The sequence below is a fragment of the Penicillium chermesinum genome (assembly GCF_028974085.1).
Source record: "Penicillium chermesinum strain IBT 19713 chromosome Unknown utg000003l:1.0-5111272.0:1.0-5115320.0, whole genome shotgun sequence".
NCBI lineage: Eukaryota > Fungi > Ascomycota > Eurotiomycetes > Eurotiales > Aspergillaceae > Penicillium > Penicillium chermesinum.
In genome coordinates this window covers 2,600,505-2,621,463 of record NW_026695313.1, presented here as the reverse complement: position 1 = coordinate 2,621,463, position 20,959 = coordinate 2,600,505, and the positions used below count along the sequence as shown (strand labels likewise).

The 20,959-nt window shown below is 50.7% G+C and overlaps 4 protein-coding genes across 4 annotated transcripts; 2 read left to right on the top strand and 2 right to left on the bottom strand.

Annotated features, from left to right (window-relative positions):
• Positions 1 to 1,488: 1,488 nt before the first annotated feature.
• N7468_003920 (PLP-dependent cysteine synthase family protein) lies at positions 1,489 to 2,301 on the bottom strand (the record flags this gene model as incomplete). Its single annotated transcript, XM_058473217.1, has 1 exon — positions 1,489 to 2,301. The coding sequence occupies one exon, from the start codon at positions 2,299 to 2,301 to the stop codon at positions 1,489 to 1,491; it is 813 nt and encodes a 270-aa protein (XP_058332220.1).
• Positions 2,302 to 2,991: 690 nt separating this feature from the next.
• N7468_003919 (bZIP transcription factor) lies at positions 2,992 to 4,163 on the top strand (the record flags this gene model as incomplete). Its single annotated transcript, XM_058473216.1, has 5 exons — positions 2,992 to 3,125; positions 3,182 to 3,556; positions 3,614 to 3,676; positions 3,728 to 4,036; positions 4,103 to 4,163. The coding sequence occupies 5 exons, from the start codon at positions 2,992 to 2,994 to the stop codon at positions 4,161 to 4,163; spliced, it is 942 nt and encodes a 313-aa protein (XP_058332219.1).
• Positions 4,164 to 6,502: 2,339 nt separating this feature from the next.
• N7468_003918 (uracil phosphoribosyltransferase) lies at positions 6,503 to 7,462 on the top strand (the record flags this gene model as incomplete). Its single annotated transcript, XM_058473215.1, has 3 exons — positions 6,503 to 6,676; positions 6,822 to 6,921; positions 7,029 to 7,462. The coding sequence occupies 3 exons, from the start codon at positions 6,503 to 6,505 to the stop codon at positions 7,460 to 7,462; spliced, it is 708 nt and encodes a 235-aa protein (XP_058332218.1).
• A 919-nt stretch (positions 7,463 to 8,381) lies between these two features.
• N7468_003917 (C2H2-type zinc finger protein) lies at positions 8,382 to 10,849 on the bottom strand (the record flags this gene model as incomplete). Its single annotated transcript, XM_058473214.1, has 3 exons — positions 8,382 to 8,523; positions 8,584 to 10,642; positions 10,714 to 10,849. 3 exons carry the CDS (start codon positions 10,847 to 10,849, stop codon positions 8,382 to 8,384), a joined length of 2,337 nt encoding a protein of 778 aa, XP_058332217.1.
• Between the last annotated feature and the right edge of the window lie 10,110 nt (positions 10,850 to 20,959).

Sequence of the window (20,959 nt, the reverse complement as noted above, 5' to 3'; positions counted from 1 at the left end):
CGGTGGTTGGGGACGCCTGGGCGAATAGGGGGCCGAATGTGGTGTGTTTCGCGCCTCACTTGATAGCCAGGTGCACAACTAGCCAGTCTGGGAAATCCCTAACAACAGCCCGAAGGATATGAGAGACTTCTCTAGTGCTAGCACCTTTCGCCCAGGGGGTGGAAGGAGGAGATTTAAAAAAAAGGCACCGAAATTAATGAAACGGAGGGCGGCCGTTGATTGGCAAACGCGGGAAGCCAAAGTCAGGGACTCGCGGTGGGGACCATCCCAATATGCGCGTGCTGATTGGCGGTCGGGGCGCCTTTCTATCTTTTTTGGCGCAGGGGAGATTGTTTACTTCTTCGCCACCGGCACTGCCAGCTGCCAGCTCCTAAGCTGCTATGCGGCTATTCTAAGAAAAGAAGCACCTTAATTCATATCCATCTACCTCTGCCTCTGTGCGCCTCAACCCCATTTAGTGAAATGGGAGCTGTGGGAGCTGCTGGAGCTCTCAGAGGATCTGGTCCCTCGGAGCAGACCCACCCGCTCCATAAAAGACGGCACTGGACCAAGAAAACGGCGCATGAACTTGGCCAACTAGATTCGATTCAATGCAAAACAATCCCAAAAAGCCAGTCGCCCGTGACCTCATCGCCGTCGGCGCGCCAACGTGCCTGCTGCAGGCAAACCCCGCCTTCAGGCTGATTTCCAGTTTCCCATGTCTTACCACATCCCGCCCATATAAATTTAGCCCATGCAGCCAAGACCGTTCAGGCTTTCTGTTCCCTGGGGGGAATCATGATCCTACGAAGCGCCCACGGTCGGATCCTGACCCTGGAAAACACTTCGAAGATAAGATTATCATGTCCGGTGAGTTGGCGTCAAGCCTCTCGCTGCCGCTTGTATAACGCCGATCATTGTGTGATCGGACGTGGTCCTTGACTGATCGCAATCCGAGCGGCCACGGGCCTTGGCAGCTCCACGACTCCCGGACTGTTGCAGATCCTCTGAGGGGCAGCGCCACATACTTCATGCGATGCCTTGTATGCCGCTGCCTTGGGACCGTGATGCTTATGGTCATGAGAGATGTCGCTAGCTCGGGAGCCCTGGAGGGGTCAAGACGGCTTGCGTAAGACGACTCATTGAAACCGTGCTCGGCTGAGCCTGGTTCCTTATCTTTCCTTGAAACTCATGCTCCGTGCATGAAGCGGACGCACCAGTGGTTGGAAACCAGTGCGTCCGCCCTACAGCCCGGTCAAGGGCAGTGCAAAAATATCCACGGGATGCATGGCCTTAGCGGTTTTACTGACCTGAAGACCTGGGCACTATATTTCTCTTCACGTTTCGTGTAGGAGTCTCAGACCTACAAAACACGAGGTAATTTGTATGTAACAACTAAATGCTGCACGGCACGTATTAGGTTCTTAATCACTTGAACATGCGCAAGAGCGCCCCCCCCACTCGACCCGAACTCGAGTACCGAAATCCCCTACTACCGGTGGTAGTAGGTCACTGACTAAGTCCTTGAGAGAAATTCTTCAGGTACTTCATCCCGGTATCACACATCACTGTCACAATCGTCGCAGAGGGTCCCAAGCGCTCTGCCAGGCGCAGCGCTGCGATAACATTACCCCCGGTCGAAGTCCCGCAAAACAAACCTTCTTCTCTCGCAAGACGAAATGCCATTGCCCGAGCATCATCAGTAGAGACACGCTCGATCTCATCCGCTACTCCGTCATACCACAGAGGCACAACGTAGCCGGCCCCCGTGCCATCAATCTTATGCGACCCAGACGGACCTCCGGAAAGGACAGCTGATTCCGCCGGCTCAACCGCAATACAGGTGATATCCTTTGCCCGCTGCCGCAGAGCCTCGGAGGTCCCTCGGAACGATGCAGACGAGCCAACACTCTGCACGAATCCGTCGATGGCACCCCCTGTTTGCTCCCAGATCTCCTCGGCGAGGCTGGTGTACGCCGAAAGCTGATCGGTGTTGTCCATCTGGGCTGTGATATAGGCCCCGGTCTCCACCGCAATGCGATGTGCCTCGCGGATCATAGTTTTCGTGAGCTTCTCGGTTTGTTTACCGTTCTCGCTGGGTAGGATGGTAAGATTGGCGCCAAGGAGCTTCATGTGGTCTAGTTTCTCGCTCGAAAAGGCGTCCGACGAGACGAGATGGAGTGGGCGTTGCTTTACGGCACAGACGAGGGCTAGCGACACCCCCGTACTGCCTCCTGTGTATTCCACGACAGCGCCTCCAGGCTGCAGGCGTCCGTCAGCCTCTGCGGCCGAGATCATGGCCAACGCCATGCGATCCTTCATGCTTCCCGTTGGATTCTGACTCTCTATTTGAGCAGAATACGGGCCCCGTTCTGCGGGATGACATGGCGCAGCTCCAGGAGTGGAGTGTTCCCGATTGTATCTAGAATGGTTTTTGAGGCCATTATCCCGTCTTTCGGAGAAATGGGTGTAGCTGTTTCGAAGACAACGAATTGTAGGCTCGAAACCGGGAAGGTATGAGATGGGTAGATATTGTTTAGCTGCCAGGAAGAACGCTAGAGGACAAGTCCAATTCCTGAGGGATGCGAGGTTAGTTGCTCATATAGGAAGCTCCATATTAATCCCAGATGCGCAATAATGTGGATGCTGTATGGAATCTTTTAGGTTGGAGCTCCACAAGTTTGGAATCATTTGCTTTGGAATCATTCGGCGCGGCCCCACATTCGACTGATCTGGATTCCATGGTTATTGGGCAAATATTCTGACCCGGCCAGCCTGACAGACCAATCAAATGCTGATCGCGAATGACAGCGCGAGATCAACGAGTGGCAACTCGAGCCTGGATCAACTGTCTCACTATGTGCGATGTGTCTTCTCAGCTTCAGCTTTGGGCTCAGCCTTGAATATAATGAGACCCCCACCCAATGCGTGTTAGCGGAAAGATAGTCCGTGCAAGCCTGGATACTTGCTAGTACGATTCCACACCTTCAGAAAGACATCTCTCCGTGGTCAATGGCCGGGTCGCCTGAAACTGCGGAGCCAGATCCTCAGCCTGGAGGTGGAGGGCATTACAGACGTGCCGCGCAGGACGGAAAGTCTAAAACCGCCTATGATCGACGGCGCGAGCAAGTGCGACGAGCTCAAAAGTCAGTCGTCACTGAACGGCATGCCCTCAACCTGGACTAACTATTCTCGCCGCCAGGAAGCATAGGGAACGACATGAGAATCGGTGCCGGGCCCTTGAAGATGAGCTTCATCGGCTTTATGGTTTACTCGCTGAAGCGGACGAGCTCCAGGGGCTTCGTTATGAAAATGAAGTCCTTCGGGACATTATGATCCGCCATTCAATCCCATTGCCCGTCGGCATGAAGCCACAAAGGCCTTCGTTGGCCGAGGTGACGTTTTTTACCGATGATGGCCATCATCAGTTCCTGCAAGTGAAAATGCCCGAGTATGACCATGGATCGTCCCACACTGCTTCACAACCGTGTGCCAATGGACATGAACTTGCGTATCCGGATATGCATGCTCCATTGGGGCGATTGGGTAATCCTCAACTCCAAATGGGTCAAGCAAGGTAAGATCATAAGCAAGTAAATTCGACTGTTTCACGGGGCATGCTGACCGACTCCAGTGACGAATCCAGCTACGCCCACACGCCCAACTTCATACAAATGGGCGTTGACTTTGTTCTATCGTGAGTGTCCATTTGAATTCATTATTTCTATCACAGACCCTGATTTGGCAGTCTGGAACGACCTTGCCTGTTTCACACTCGCGCTCCAGATACCGATGAACCGTCCGGCCATGCAATGTCCATGCAAGGAATGCTCCTTGCCAGAGCCCCGGAAGACCTACACGATCAGACTGCATGGGAGGTTCCTGCCCAACAGTTGGCTAAGCTATTTGAACTTTCTGGGTCGCTGGGTCTGGAGGGATACATCACGCCTGTGCAGGCGTGGAACCGGATCAATTCCCGCTTGGGATTTCCCCACCTGCCGCTTGAGAAGCTGGAGGCCTTGAGGTGTGCAATGGTTCCGTATGTCAAATGTTATGGGTGAGTGGACCTGACATAGTTCGAACAGTACAGCGGAACATGTCATTTATCTGATCACGATGGCAGGTTTGGTGCACTTATAGAAGAACAGATCTTCGAAGACCTGCTGGAAGAGGCTTGCAAGTAAGTTTTAGGTCGATGCAAACCGCAAGTTACCACCTATGAATATATCTTTTCTTTTCTCTCTTCATTTATCATGGTCACCGTGCTCAGACAACAAAATGCCAGACTGAGTGGATCCGCATGATCCAGAAAGTTATCAGCGTAAGCCATTCTTTGGAAATAATTTAGCTCGATTCCCTGTCCATAATGTGGAATCATACATCACCAGCATAAATAAGTGAACACAGTCCTCCCTGGGCCCATCTTTTTTCCTTCCATCAGTCAAGCAGCGCTTAACAATCCACCATCTCACGAATTAGAGCCGATATGCCTGATTCCGGAAGCTGTGCCTGTGGCAATGTGTTCTTCCAATTCTCTAGTACGCCCCCCTGCTATTGCCCTGCACTGTGCGAGGCTATTTCATGTGCTCACATCCTGAACGTAGGCGAACCTGCCATGACAGTCCTATGCCACTGCACAGATTGCCAGAAATGGGGCGGCAGCGCATTTTCCAACTAATGTCGTTGTTCCGACCGCGCGGTTTTACGTCACCAAAGGGATACCCAAAAGCTGTGCCCGAATTGGACTTTCTGGCAAGAAACACCGTCTTTTCCTTTGCGGAGGCAAGCTCATCTTCGTAGGCTTGCCGACTTAGACAAATCCCGTACGCTGACAGCCATAGACTGCGGTACCAGTCTGTACTCTCAGCCAGAGGGTATGCCTGGAGTGACGCAGGTCAAGACCGGAAGTCTTCCGGAGACAATTATTCCCATTGCCACGGAGATTTTTGTGACTAGACGTCGGGACTATGTGTCTCCGGTTATGGGAGCTCAGCAGGCGAACGGGATGTTTTGAATGATGGCTGTCTGGTGGATGTTTGTAGGGCTTCCGAGACTTCGAACAATGTGTACCCATAAACACTACTGAAATACTCCGCGTCTATAAGTGGCGTTGTGGTTGTCTAGGTAGTCCTACTCATCCACGTGATCATTTGTATGCTCTGTAACTTCGTATACAAGCCTCTCTTATCTGTTTGCGATATAGTATATCCTCATATCAAGTATAAGATAAGCCACGATACGAAGGGCTTGATGCATCTACGCGGTTCTTTGAAAAGGGCTGCTTTGTCTTGGCAGCCCCGACTCTGCCCGTCCTGTGCTCCACAGAAAACCTTGAAAAGACTTAAGATCCACTGATTCGGCCGAATGGACCAGCTCCAAAAAAATTCCAAAAATGAAATGCCCTCGCCCAGAATCGAACTGGGGTCTTCGGATGTCACTCCTGTTACCAGGTGCGTCATCGCAAGTTTCGTATGAGACCGACGTACTAACCGTTATACTACGAAGGCATTTGATGGGAGTCGTCGCCAACTTTTGGCTCCATGACCCTGCCCTGCCCCGCATCCAACCAGTTAGGTCCTTTTCAGCCCACTTACCCTCAAAAACACAGCCAATGCGAGTACCATCATATGATCGATGCGATTAACATTTTCGTCGGTAAGATGCAAGAGGTCATTTATAGTTGAAAATTAACGGTGTAGGAAGTGGATTCGGGAATTCCAATGGGGTGACCCCGTAAACTCAAATGCCCCCAGACTTGGGCTGAGCAGGATGTGCCTTTATCGATGACAGTCCGCTCTCCCCCTGGAATACTTGGAGGTTGGTCATGGCCAGGTCAATCAACCCGGAGCCTCGGTGTCTTCTGTGTGACCATGAGTAGGATACCAGTATGAATGTGGACAGATATCCGAGGCAAGATGGGAGAGAAGAAGCCTTGCTATCGACAGACAAGGAACATTCAGAGAACGCTCTTCCTCACGTTCATACTAATGACAAGGTCAGGAACGTCTCATTGATGGATAATGATACGTCCTCGAAAGCAGATTGCGGGACCTTTTTAATCACTTCAGTATTCTTGTTAGTACTCATGATAAAGAGCTTCCAGGTCTACTGTATGGATCGAGGAATGTGTTTCCAGAGGTGGAACGACGCTTTCAGTTTACTACTACATACTCTATGATACTCATCAATTTCCATCTATAAAACCCCAGTATGCCTTTTAGCAAGCATAATGGTACATGGTGAAGTTGAGACTTGATAAGTATAACTCCTCCGTTCGGATAGTCCTAGCTTACTGCGCAGATGCGCAGGACATAGAGTAGAGCCCAACATGCCCCTGAAAGTATCCGGTTAGTAAAAGCATGGACGAACCACGGGAGTCTGGCCCGCACGAGATAGCAAGAATAGCGGGGAAGACATACGCAAGGGAGATAAGGTCGCACTGCAGATAACAACCTAACCCCTCTTCTTGAACCAGCTTTCCCCTTCAACTTGAAGTTCCTCTTCTATTCCTCCTCAATTCATCATGACTCTCCCTTCCAACGTCCACGTCTCCTCCCACCCCTGCTTACAAGCCAAGCTCTCCCAGCTGCGCTCCTCCTCCACTTCCCCGCGCGAGACAAAGGCGCTCGTCCACGAGATCTCCAACATCCTCGGCGTGGAAGCTTTCACCGGATTAAAGCCATTGAAGACAGGAAAGGTCCGTCCACATGCAATCCACCCCCCATCTACAATCTCCATTGTATTACGAATGATCCACGGACGCTCCATCGCCCCCGGCCCCCCACCGAGTCCCACTCCGGCAATCCCCGTAAACAAGAACCCTCAGACTCACAAAAGACCAGGATACAACCCCTCTCGGCGTCGAATATGAGACCCAAGGCATCGACCCCGCCGACCTGGCCCTGGTGCCCATCCTTCGCTCAGGACTGGGCATGGTCGAAGGTAGGATCACAAGTCTCCCACCTCCGCCCCCCATGTCCCCCCCCCCATTGCTACGTTCCCTACGACTGCTCCACCCATCTTGCAACCGCCCAACTAACAACCACCAGCATTCAACGCCCTCCTCCCAACCCCGGTCCCAATCTACCACCTCGGCCTCTTCCGCGAACGCGTCACCCTCCAGCCCGTAGAATACTACAATAACCTCCCCTTCCACTCCTCCGAGCTCAGCCCCGCATCGCCCGCCTCGTTGGACCCGACGATCAACACCGCCGCGGCAACGCTGGCCGTGCTGCTTGACCCGGTGATTGCGACGGGAGCGACGGCCGAGGCGGCGATCCACTTGCTGCAGGATTGGGGCGTGCAGAAGATTATTCTGGTGAGTATTCTTGGTTCGGAGGCGGGAGTTAAGAGGGCGGCGGCGTCGTGGGAAGGGGTGGAGGTGTGGATGGGAGGTGTGGATGGGGCTGTGGATGAGAAGGGAATGATTGTGCCGGGAGTGGGGGATATTGGAGATCGACTGTTTGTTGCTCTTGGAAAGTAGAGATCCCTCCTATATTGAATAGAGGGAGGGTGGCTGTAGGCCAAGCCGTGGGACTTAAAAGTGGCCCATGAATGAAGCGATGATTTTAGATGTTCCTATGCTTTGAAGTTGTTGCATATCTAGGGAATAGAGACTAGGTCTACGAAGCTACAAACTACGAACCACAATAGATCATATCCCCGCCGAAAAAAAATGTATTCATCGATTACGTATAGTACATAGACAAAGGCATCAAAACATGTGCAGATGGAAGCAAAAACGGCGCGAAACAATGCTGAGCGAGATAAATCAAAGCAGTTTGCACGACGGGGGCAAAGAGACATGCAATTAACATCAAATACAGCGGCCAGGCAAGCCCGGCCACGAGAATCAAACTGTCGAGATCAAAGTAGGAAAAAAAAAACGAAGAAAAGGAAAAGAGAAAATAAAATCCAAAGCAAAGAAAAAATAATAGAACGCAGCAAGAAATGTCAAAAGGTATCAAGAGATCAAAGGTAAGCAGATGGACGAAAGGAAGGGGGGCACAATTAGGGGCTAATGAGAAAAACAGTAAAACTCCACCGAGTGCGAGAACACACAGGACCAGCCGGGTGTTGTAGGAAAGGGTCAAAAACAGAAAAACACCGCACCGGACTCCCTGGTGTAATAAATCGAGGGAAGGGTATGAATGCAACCCAGGCAGAATAAGCAAGAAAATCAGGAACCACACCTCCAGGCGGCAATGATGGCCGAGTAAACGATGACCACAAAACACCCCACCTATCCAATGGTAATAAACCATTCCTGAGTTTCCCAAGTGTCCCAATAAAGCGTCCAGCAAATGAGAGTAAGAAGAGCCCGAAAACAAAGTAAAGACGTTTCAGACAAAGGAGATGCGATCAAATAAAAAAAAATAGAGTCAAGGAAAGTCCGGAAGTAGTTAATAGGCCGTTCCGACGCTGGCGAGCGACTTCGTGGACACGGCGTGAATCGGCTGATCCTTTGCGACACGCAGAGAATCTTCGTAGCCGACAAGAGCTTGCGAATGGAGCTTGAATGATTCGCCCATCAGTTTGGTGATTCTACGAAATCGTGTTAGTATCGGGATTCAAAGAAAACTGAGGGAATGATTAGAAGCTTACCCCCAAACAACAACGCCGTCCAGGATATTACCCCATACGCGGGCGACAGTACTGCTGAGTTTGCCAAAGGCGTCGATGGCATCGTCATCAAACAGATTGCGAACCTTGTTGTAGATGGCCATCTCGGCCTCGGTGGCTGGCTCTTCGTCATGTTCCAGGCGATAGAGCCAGAGACTGAGAATGACCATCAGGTCAAGACCACAGAGAGGGTGCTCGACACTCCAGTTGGTGGCGGAGGTCTTTGCAACCCAGTTAATGCCCTGGATGGCAGCAATCTCAATGCACTCGAAGCATTGCTGCACAACCTTGTTCATCTCCTGGGAACGCTTAACCTTCTCGCGGGCAACAGTCATAGCGGCCGCCACTTCGTAGGAGGAGTGGTACCGCATGGCCTCCTGGATGGACTTCAGGTCAACTTCCAGGCGGGCGCGCGTGTTGCGGTAGACGGCCATGGAGTTGAAGATCAGAGGATGGCCCTTCTGGGGGGTACTGAGAGGGACAACGATGGTCTCTGGCTCACACACCTCCAGAGAGCTCTCCCAGGTCTCCAAAGCCAAGCGGAGCTTGTACTCAGTGACGACATCCTGCAGGGCCTCGAAGCTACGTTTGTGGTTCCAGACTTGCAGGAACAGAGCATTGATCAAGACACGGGTAGCGAAGGCGCTGTAGCGAGTCTGCTCGCCCTGGAAAAGGAAGTCGTGTGCCTCACGAACAGTTAAGGTGCTTGAGATTGAGGCGCGGCGCCAGGTCTCCTCATCAGAGGCATCGAGATTCCAGAGCGACTCAGATGAAGGAAGTTCCAAAGTGTCGAACTCATCGAAGCTCATGGCGGGGGTGTGATTGAAAGTCAAGGTGAGCATGCCAAAGAAAATGTACACCGCGAAGTAGGTGCGGCGGCACGACTCATCCTCGATCCACTCCTCCCGCGATGGCTGGATGCCCTGGCGTGCCTCGGTGCGAACCTTGAGCTGGTAGCGGTTACCGGCAACCATGTTGGCCAGAAGACTCTTGATGGAGCAGGTCCACTCAAGTCCCTTGGGGTCACCAGACCAGCTCTCAAAGACCATGTTCAACAGGCTGCTCTGCATGAGCCACAGAGGGCACTTGCGCGAGTCGAAGTTGTCCTTGTGCTGAAGAAACTGGTTGACTAATACCTTCGACCCGACATGGAGCATGAAAGCCTGCTCGCGCTCAAAGGTGTAGAGAGCGCCGATCGATAGGACGGAGAGCAGCAAAGGGGGCGACACAGTGATCGGGTTGAATGATTGCTGATGCAGGAACGGCAGATGCGGGTGATACAGATTGAAATAGGTAGACAAGTATCTGTTCAATGAGAGAGTAGCAGGCAGCTGGAAAGTGTCTGGGAGGGCACCAAGATGATCAGCGTCTTGGACGCTCTCTACCAAAAGATTGCGCTCGATATCATCTGCAATTTGAGGGGCCTTTGGCAGGGTCAATGCTTGACTAGGGCCGGGAGAGCGGCGGTAGTTCACCGGACTAACGGGTCCAGTCATGGAGGGATACGGGGACAACGCGTTAGGAGTTGAGTTTCCAGACATGGGCATCGAGTTGGACAGAAGGACATCGCCGACGGGCCCGTGGCGGTCAACGAGAGTAGGCATCGAGGTGCTATCCACGGGGGAAACGAGAGTGTCCCAAGGCATCTGGGGCAGGGTCGCGTTGCCAGATAGGTAGGGATCAAACGAGCCACGACCAGGGGAAAGCGATTCGGAGCGTTCGGAAACCTGACCAGTCGCCGCTGCTGCAGCCTTATGTTGGAAATCTGTCATCAACATAGCTGCAGTTTCAAGGTCGACCATACCATCACTGCTTGCCTCAATCTGCTCTAGCGTAGCTGGATCAATAGTGATCGAAGGCTTTGAAGGGCCCGATCCTGCTGATGAGGGCTTCTGAACACCTCCACCGCGTCTGCGGCCCTCTGCAACCAGAGGAACTCCTCCATCTTTGGCGTGAACAGTTCGATCATGGCGCAAAAGAAGGTCACGACGGACGAATGTGCTGCGGCATTTCAAACACTTGAAGGGTCGTTCTTTGGTGTCTGGTCGAAGTCAGTCAGATGAAAACATAGGGGGGAAGATAGGCGACGCGTGGGATTTGCGCGAAACTTACGAGAACGCTCATGTCTGCTTCGGTGTTCGCTGCGGCTGAAGGCGCGATTGCAAAATTGACACTTGTATTTTTTCTCCGGAGCTGAGGTCTTTTTGGCCGGCGAGTTGCTGGCGGTTCCGGGAGCGGAGGGAGCCATGTGGGCGTCGAGCTCGAGTCGTATCAAGCGGAGTACGGAAACGAAGTCGACGGTATGGTCCCTTGAGTGAGCTCGCACCGGTTCTGTAAGCGTGTCGAAGACAGGAGTTCGTTGGGATGTCTGATCATTCCTTGTGTGGGGGGGAGCGGGATAATGAAGTGGAATTAAGTGGGAGTCCAGCCACAGGCGGACAAAGAATTAAAGCAAAGGAGCGCTCTTGAAAGGAAAGGCGGATGAGCGTTAGGTACCGCGAGGTTGAAGAGAGGAAGAGGGGGGTGTTGAAGGTGGGAGGGGAGGGGGTGGGAGGGGAAGAATGGATGAGGAGAAGAAAGAAACGGGAATCTTTTTGGGGGGGGGGGACGAGGAGGGGAGACTAGAGAGAAAGAAGAACAGGGAGGGGGGGTACAAGGGGCGTGGGCCCAAGCATCGCTTACTACGCGTGAGGCGCGCCGAGGGGCGAAAGCGGGACTGGACGCTGCTGTAAGAACCACTTTCACTGCGCTGGTGGGGGATAACCTTCCCCTCCGACTTCTTCCCAGCCCCCCTTTCCCTCCGGCCACGCACTCCTGTTTCCTGTATCCACGCCCCACTGGGGTTCCGCACTAAAACCCCTTAAGCCTAACTCGACACGTCGTAATTATTCCCAATATTCGCACATCAAAGTAGATTAGACCCGATCATAGTGTTCCCACATGGCTTCAATTTGGTTCCTTCGATCCCATGATGCCGGTTCGCCCGAATGTTTACTTTGGAGGGGCTACGAGGATACTCTACAGTCGATACATAGATTCATTCAAGGACTCGGAGGGGTCCCCGTTCCGCTCCTGGTTGCTCTAATTCAATATGGAAGAAAGGAAGTCCCAAAAAAGAATAAAATAAAATAAAACTTAAAACTAAAAAAATAAATAAGGAGAGAGAGATGGAGAGAGAAAAGTAAAAGAAAGCAACAAGAAGTCAGAATAGGACGAGCTTTCTCACTTTCTCTACTCCGTAGTCACGGAAAGTATGAAAAATATTATTTTCGGCCTTCAAACAATAAACGGAGATTGATCTTCAGAACTGGGAAATAACACCGCCGTTCCCTGCGAGGGTTTAGAGTGGGCCATGCAGCGGCCCCTCGCTCAGGGCAAAAAAAAAAGAAAAGAAAAGAAAAGAAAAAAAAAAGTAGCATCTCAAATAATTAGGGTAAACCAATGGGATTCGGCGTTGTGAAGGAGGGGCGGGCTTTGGAAGGGGAAAATGTGTGTGGCTGGCATGTGAGGCGATCTAGTGTCTCGATCGTGGCACATCCACAGCGACTGCCCCTACAATCTTCTTCCAGTCTTTGATGTATAAGCTGGAGGTACCATCCGCCATTTGTGCTTTGGCGGTGCTAAATTTAAACATGGGATTGCCAGCTGGGTACTCCATAGTCAATAAAGAAACCCTCCAGGCCTGCAATACATCTTTCTTGAGCTGACTTATATACAAGTGATGGTCGCATTGACGTTATCCGTCAACAGTCCGGCTGTAACCATGGTTCATGCCCACGCGACCCCTCTCTTGATGGTTCAAAACCCCTCCAAAACGATCGGCAACAAAAGATTGACTCTAATTCCGATCGGATATCGTTACACAATTCCGAGTAAGACACGGGCAATCGGATGGGTTGGGAATGAGACAGGGATGGGCACCAATTTCCCGGGCATGATATCTGACTTTCTTTGAACAGAAAAAGGGGAGGACGAGCGAATAACATCGACAAATCCCAAAGGGCAATAGCCTACAGCCTCGATCCTCGATCGGGTCTAATGGGGGAAACCTGCTCATCCGCGGGGCGCCGTCGTCAGTAGCTGCAGGTGGGCTGGGTCGATCAATCCACCCTCTTCTGGATCTTTCAGGCCGATATTCCGGAGGATCAAATCAGGGTTCTGGCCCTGACAGGTGCACCTCTCGAATAACCAAATTTGTTCGTCCTGGAGGGGTTTCTTATTTCCCCTGATTGACAGATCACGGAGATCCGACTTTGGCGCCCCTAAGGAGCCCGGCTGGCTGACTGGTCCAAGTTTCGGTCTCATCTCGGCGCGCCCCGCTTGTGGCGATTTGACTGTGCCACGCTTGGAGGGGCATTTCTATAACGCTTCTCGGAGATGTCGCTCAGCTCCGTTGGGCTCGCGTCACCAACCTTAGTGCGATGTATGCGTAGAGATGGATATGTATAGATCTACCTGTGTGACGTTATGGCTCCAGGTGCAGCCGTCGACCTGCAGAACCGGCACCGGCCTTTGGGTTTTTGGATAGCATCATCTGATTAGCCCACTCTTGCTTCTTTGGGGCAAGACCCATGTGGGGACAGAAGCCAAAGCAAGGTCCCCGGGATACCGGTGACTTCATCTCAATTTGGACTAGTCTTGTCCCTGCCCTATAGCCATGTCCTATGTGGCGGGCTCATTGTAACAAGCTTGAAGGTCCCACAGAGACATGTGTTGGCATGTCAGTTCACCGCAAAGTAGAAGTATCCAGCTCTACTACGGAGTACTCCTTATATGAGCCTGAGATGCCGTCCCTACGTGGGGCATTGTATCGTTTGGGAACCCGAGCATCCGCTCGGACGCGAAGGGACGACGCGTTACTTGGGAAACGCGTCTGGCAAACAGACTCGCACTTGGTGGGGACGTGGGGACATAAGATCCCACATTTCTGGCATGGATTGAAGATCGGTGGTCAATCCACGGTTCGTCCTCTATCAAACGGTCTTTCATATATACGGAGTATGCAGTTATAGATAGAATGACTCCATACAACTGTCCATAAGCCAGCCGGAAATGAAGCACCTCAAGCCAAGGTCTATTTCCTGCCTCTATCGGTGTGTTTACGGCCCACCGCATATCTCGGAGATCCCGGGAGGATCATGGAAACCTCCGTAAACTTTCTCCAGGGCGCAATTCGCCCGAGCTAAGCGGTGAACTGCATGTAAGGGGAAAAATAAAGGGGGGATGTACGGAGTACCTTCGGCCTCGTATCACAAAATGCTATTGAATCAGAATCAAGGACTGCAATCCATGGTCCACTTCCCGATGCAGCGGACCGATCCAGGCCAAACGTTCTCGACCCAGGAACACCGGTTGGCAAGAAGCACCACTCCGTCCATGGGGGGAAGAGATAAGTAGATGTGATAAGGCGTTATGATTGAGCGGTGACTTGACCGCCTGCAGCGCGATAGCCGTCATCAATCGCTACATTGCCAGGAGTCAAGTATCCATACGAAGCAACATGACTGTATGTGTTGGCGTTGGTCAGTTCGTGATCCACCATTCCTAATCCCTTGGGGGCCACCAGAGAATCGACTTGGACCGAAATCCAGGCCTCATTCCATCCCTGAGCGGTCAAGGCGGAACCAACTCATTGTCTCCCCCTGGGCTCTAATAAGAAGGAGAGGTCATTGTACAAAAGTACCGTCGAATAATCGAGACCCGGCGAATGGGGACCCTCTCACCCAATAATGGATCTACGAAAGGGATCGGGATGTCCAGTCACCAAATAGCCCTGGCCTCCTTCCTGTCCCGACCCTCGACTCCACCATGCACGCCAGTGCCGCTGCAGGATTCCCCTGGGAACCTCTTCCCCGACCCCCTGAACTAAGGGACGGCAGGCCGCACAATTGGGGCTTGGATGGAGCATATTGTCCCGACAACTTCTGAAAGGGGGTCGCGGCCCCGCTTACACACTCCCGGTCTGGAATTTCGTTCTTCTGGCGGTCGTGAATCGAACATGTCGGTGAGTCTACTGTCCAAGCTTAGGCTGTTCTTTTGGGGCCCTTCAGGTTCGCGTAAGTCCTCACCGCTTCAACACATGGCTTTTACCGGGTTATGCAGGCCGGGTCACCTGCAGGTTTGGGCTTTGGTTAAATGAACAGTTGTACAGGGTCTACGTCGAATTTTGGAGCTGTCGGGTTTGCGCCATTGTGCGCGCTATCTCCTCGGGTCCCTCTCTCGCTAAGGCTCCAGCTTTCCAGGGCCATGGGTCAGGATGGTCCAGAACGGTACTCCACCTGGATAATGGCTTCCGACCAAGGTGGATTTGTCGTCATTTCGTACTCCGTAAGACGTCAGCCTATATTGCAGGGCAATTCTCCCGCCTCTTTTGGGGGGGGTTTGGACGCGCCTGTGTAGGATTATTACCGGATCCGGGGATTCTGTCGGCTGTTTGATCCCTTCGCATTGTTCATACGCTCGAATACGAAAGCAATTGTTCGCCTCATCCATATCTAAGAAAAGGGGAGGGGCTACTGCAATCCATAGTCTCGAGCCCACCTCCCCGCCACGAGAGGTTTGTCCCTCGACGGCCTCGTTGCCCCTCCATCCGTAAATCTTAATGTCCACTACGCAAGGCATATCGATAAACATTGTCTATACCGACGTCGATGCGCGATCGACCCTTGGATCGCAGCGGGAAGGGATCGGGGAAGAAGGAGCCGGTCCATGGTTCACTCCCGAGAGCCAGATCTGAGACCGCTGAAGCGTGGGCGTTGGCAAATTTGATAGACATGGATTACAAATTTTGACAAGCATTCAGTTCTATGAGACCACATTAATGATCCTCGCTTGTGCGTGGCCGTAGCATTATTCGCCCCTGGATCTGACAGGAGCCGCGAGGCCCCAATGCAGGGATGCGACATCCCTACTGCCAAGCACGACGTACGGAGAAATGAGTTCACAAAAGGGGAATGATAAGCGGGAATCATCAAATGATTATGTCGGGCCAATGCTGCGCCCAAGAAGGAAGTCCGCTGTACCGTCATGCTGATTATTGGATCTCTTATGGTTAGTGCGCCCGGCGGAAATGTTCTGCCGAATTTTCTGGAAGAGATGGAACAACCTTAGGGGGCAACAGAGGGTCCGAAAACAAAACAAGGCTTTTGAACGCAGTAAGGTTCAACGTCTGACGCTGACCGTCGAGTCCAATAAAACTAGTGGCTGGAAAGGCCGAGCTAATGAATCTAAAGCCCGTCACGGAAGAATCGAAGCATCCCCGGTGGAGTCCACTAGAAGAAGGGGGTGAGGGTCCAGCACAAAGGGCGGGTTCTATTTGCTTTGTGAATGATGAGCCTCTACGTAATGTACACAACGGGGAGGAGCTCCTAGAGAAATGAAAGTCTCGCTTGCAAACTCAATGGCGGGTGATATCGCTAATGAAACCGAGGAAGGGGTAATTGGGTGACGATCTGCATTTGGCAACCCGGCAATCTGGAATACCAGGGGCCTCGGTCTTTCATTGCGGGTGTTTTGACATAACGCGCCTCGTCCCCACGGCTGCGACCTCTAGGCTGGTTTCCGGGGTGGACGGAGCACGGAGTTGGACGATGGCGCCCGCAACTTAAGCCATCGGGCGTCCCAGGAAGCCACCTGTCCCCCCACAAGTGCGAAGGAGGTTGTTCCCAGAACGTACCGGGACATGAACTCCGACCAATTGAAAGTAAAATAACTTACGTAGGATACCGAGCATAACTATGAACTCGGAGAGTAAGGATATGAGCAAGCACTCGTTGATCTTCATTTGGGAGGATGAATGAGAACATCTGTGGCAACTTGCAAGCAGGAGCCAAGCAGAAACTTCTATTAGTACAAATTCCCCTAATTCTTTTTCAAGCTCTTGTTGAGTATGATGTAGGGGTGGGAGTCTCGTTTTTATTATTGTTTTCACCCGTAACCTACAACGCACTTTGGCAATTATGAACAGGTTCGAATATACCTATGGACATTTCGCTCATGTGTTTTCAAGCTCAAGTAATTTCGTCTCGATAAAGCTATATGATGTTTCTAATGTTTTGAGTTTCTCTGTCAGTGGTGGTTTTGGCGAGAAAGCGGTTAGGATATATATACTACTAGTTATGGACCGATAAGGCTACGATTAAAGTCCTCTCCGAATTGAGGGTTGAAATTTCTTATGGGCCACTGGAAATATGCGTCAAATCCGGCTCAGTGATAAGAGCCACCTAGACTGGAATGATAAAGAACAAATACTTGGATTGTCTGTGCAGTTGATTAGTACCGTTCCACTATCTAGTTGTCACTGATAGTTACTACCATTGCCACCGTGACATCGCCTTTGACAACCGCCGGCTAAAATGCCAAGCATAAGGTCCATGGTCCATGGTATTTACTACTCCGGTGGTGAATACGAGGCTATATGATCTGACAAAGGTAACTCTTCTCAATTTGCAGTTAGGTTTCTTCTGGTCCAGCGTGCGGCGCGATTGATTCTATTACTACCGGTGGCGCAGCTACTAGTGGTGTCAGCGGAAGAATACGATTGAGAATATTAAACAGAGTCCTGGTATGGGTACATCGACTTTAATAATCACACCATGACGAACCTTAAAACGAAACAGTGACAGTATCAGTACCTCTCCCATTTCGAGGCCCGGGAGAATACCAGGAGAGCACCTTGAAGCCCTCATAAGTAACATCTTTCGTTGAATTAGTATAATTTGTCGTTCATAAGTAGTGCAACGCGGAGTTCCTCAACAACAGCTACATACATAGAACTGAATTCCTGAATTAACAAAGTATTATCAGAATGTTCTCGAGATAGACACAGCCAAACAAATATTATTGAGACCCTCGGCCTTGAAAAGCTTTGTAATAGCTCGCCCCGTAGAGCAACCGATACATATGTTGAGGTGTCGAAGCCAGGGACGAAGGAAACCAAGAGATCGTGGGACCCGGATGTGCGCTCGCTAGTATTTACGCCTAAACGGGCTTTGAACACTCCAGAATTCTTTACGTCATAGCCAAATGATGACCTTTAACTCATGCTCAATACACGTTTCCTTGTTTGATCGAAATTATATCGCATATCTCCTTTTTCGTTTTGCTGGCAACGCTGGACTTTGTCATCAGAACAACTTCGAGCTCGAAGCCCTATGACAATAATGATTTGAAAACAGAGAAATTTGAACCCGAACGCAAATCCAGGCGCCATGTACCTGTCTACCTTACGTATCACGTCTTCGAACGGCAACAGAATCGTGGCAGAGAGTGCTGAAAGCCGAGTGGGTTGAGGAGTATACCTCGGATAACTTCACTCATCTCGCACCGTTCACAATGCATTGACTCTCATCTCATTCCCTGCCGTTGCGCACGCAGTGATGACTGCTGCCTAAAGCTTGTCCTGAATACTATAATAATCGGCTCCAATCAAGACTGCTTAGTAAAAATTTCTCACTGTGGAAAAGGTCAACGTCTCCTCCGTTGTGGTCGGAAGGGCGAAGCAAAGTAACAATAGCTGTCCATGCTACCATTCTGGGGAAGAGCTTTGTAGGATCATATACGAAATATTCAAACAGTAAAGTACTTGCAGATGTACCATTTGATGTCAAATTATATACGGACAAACGTTGGAGGGTAATGATCCCTCCAGAAACCAGCTAAATAGCCCTGGATACTTCATCAATATTTGTGCAGCTTCTGCGGATGAAAAATTTATAATGTAGCACAAATGACTATAGCGCTCAAAACGAACGCTTGAATGGCCATAGTGGCTGCCAGGCTTGTGAAATCAATAATCTGATATTATGTTTTTTTTCTCAGCCCTTTTTGCTATTGGGATTCTGTGTCGTTTTCTATGCCATTCATTTCGATTAAAAGTGGTGCTATTTGATTCAGCTCGGGCAAATACCCATGGCTTTCGAGCCATCGTCTCAGGGGATAAGTGAGTGAGTATCATTATTACTGAACCAGGAATTCTGAGCTCTACGAAGCCGACATTTCTAGAGGATTCAGTCGCTCTAGGCTTTCGTTGTTACATAGGTCCTGTCATGTGTTTCATTCCTCCTGTATTCTCAGATTTCTAGATCCATATTTCATCCAATTCGTTAAGCCAGCCTGAGTGTATGCTTATCTGTATGTGAATACATGCTTAGCTGGCCTCTAATTATTGCACGTGGTGATCATCACGGCTCAATATGTAGACTCCCCGGTATAATTTTGGGATAGAACACATAGAACTTGAAGACACTTCTATCTCGAGAGTTCGGTTGAGAACACAAGGTTATAGCCTCTAAATACATTTAGATGTTCAGAAACAGTCCCTAGAATTTTCAGCACTTTACAGGGAATGACAGCTTCATTTTGAAAACACTGAAATCATAAGGCTGGATTTGATCGCTCCGTCGCCTAGTCAGGTCATAGTCGAGATGAATTCGGGACGCATAGTAGACTTTCATGCCCTATTTCTTCAGGACGCGATTACACTTAATATGTTACCGGCTCTACATTGATCCCGGGTGACGTATGGCGCCGCCTTGGTTTTACTGCAAAGGGCAAGGAAAGAGATAACGCCGGGAAGGCTCATAATAGAAACTCAAAGACGACACACGGACTTGACTCAGATAGGGCTCTCATCTCGATTCGCTGGCGATATACGATTCGAAGCTAAGAACGAAATAGCCGTTAGGCAAACGAGCTCGTGTCAGACATGTTTTGATTATGCCAACGATCTGAATATTGAGCGAACTTGGACGATTGGCCCCAAAATGGGGCTTAATGGTCCAACCGTGGTTCACATAAACCCTAAAGCCGCACCCAAAATTGGTTGACAGCCATAACACTCCGTCCCTTTCCTTGCTTCCTGGGCATGATGTCAACTGCGCCACCCAGTTCTGACCCCTCCCAATTCCGGTACCAACCCCGCAATTTGACCAAACAGTAAACCATGATCTGCAGGAACAATGACCGATTATGCCGCAGGAGCGACTGCTCAAGGTTCTTACCACACTAGTGAGCATCTAGAACACCGGCGACCAAGTTTCTCTCCTTGTTTGGTACCGAGGACAATACGAGGCAACGAACTAGGGCCCTCCATGCTTGCCACTGGCAGTGTATCTCTGCAGACCTCAACGACTTTGCGTCACGCTGCCGTTCAAGTGTGGTGAAGGCAAGAAATCGGCCAATGGTTTGAAATATATTATATTGGCATCCCGACAAAGGATGTTTGATCCATGCGTATCTTTGAGACCAAAAGTGACGATGTTTCGCGAGGGTAATTAATAAAGTGGAGTCATAGGCCGCGTCTGAGCACGAAAATGCCGGAATAAACTCAATTCATGTGGACTAAGCCGCCCGTCCTAGGACTTGCCGGCGCCAATGAGGCTGTTGCTGCCCAGTTTCCGGGCAGTACTCCGTGTATCTTACTGTCACGAATTATTGTAATCTTTTCATTTCCTCTTGAACATGATTGTATCCGGTACTGGGAATGTGGTTGACGAATTCCGTGACCAAGAAGTCTAATAGCCTCATTGTAGGTCGGGGTTGATCGAGGCTCGGAAGGTAAAGACCCAGTAATTGAGTGATTGGCAGTGTTTCTAACGATCGTTCCATTATGCAATGGAGACATCTATATTCACTTTCAGTGCACCTTAATTGACCATAAGCAACATAGCACGCGTAAGTGGTTGGAAAGTGAGGGTATCCTGTGTTACCCCCGTGAGAATAAAGCAAAGTAAGGGGCCCGACGAGGCTTTCCACGTGGCATAGCTACTCAAAGACTCGGAGTAGTGTCATTTTAGTCATAGCTCCCTAACGCTTGATCCGGCTAATCGTCGGTCAAGACCTGTTTTGTCATCTCGAACGTGCTTCTACCGAGCGGGATGCTCAGCCCTTCAGACGCCAATCTAGCGATACGCAGCCAACTTCTCTGTATGACCCGATACGCTTTCCGCCGGTGATTCTGACCGGGGTATGGTCCAAGCAAGCCCCTAGTCTTCAAAGTTTGGTTCGACCTTCTAGAATAGTTCAGGAATGAAACGTAACTTTCTTAGTCTAATATGGATGTTGGTTGGTGGCTTATGACCTAATCTGGGACCGTTTTCTTCGCCCCTCCCGCATGTCGCATAGGCCTGCCTTATCATACTATAGTTACTCCGATGATCTTTAAGCACGAAAATAGAAAGATAAGATACGCTCAGACTGCAGTATCTCCGCGGCGTTGTTTAGTCTGGTTGGATATAGCACCTTGTGCGTGACATGGGAAACAGATGGGCTTGTGTGGGCTCCACGACTACGCCTTGTACACAACAGCCTACACGTTAGTCAAGACCGCATATCACTGTGGCGGAAGAGTTTCGTACTG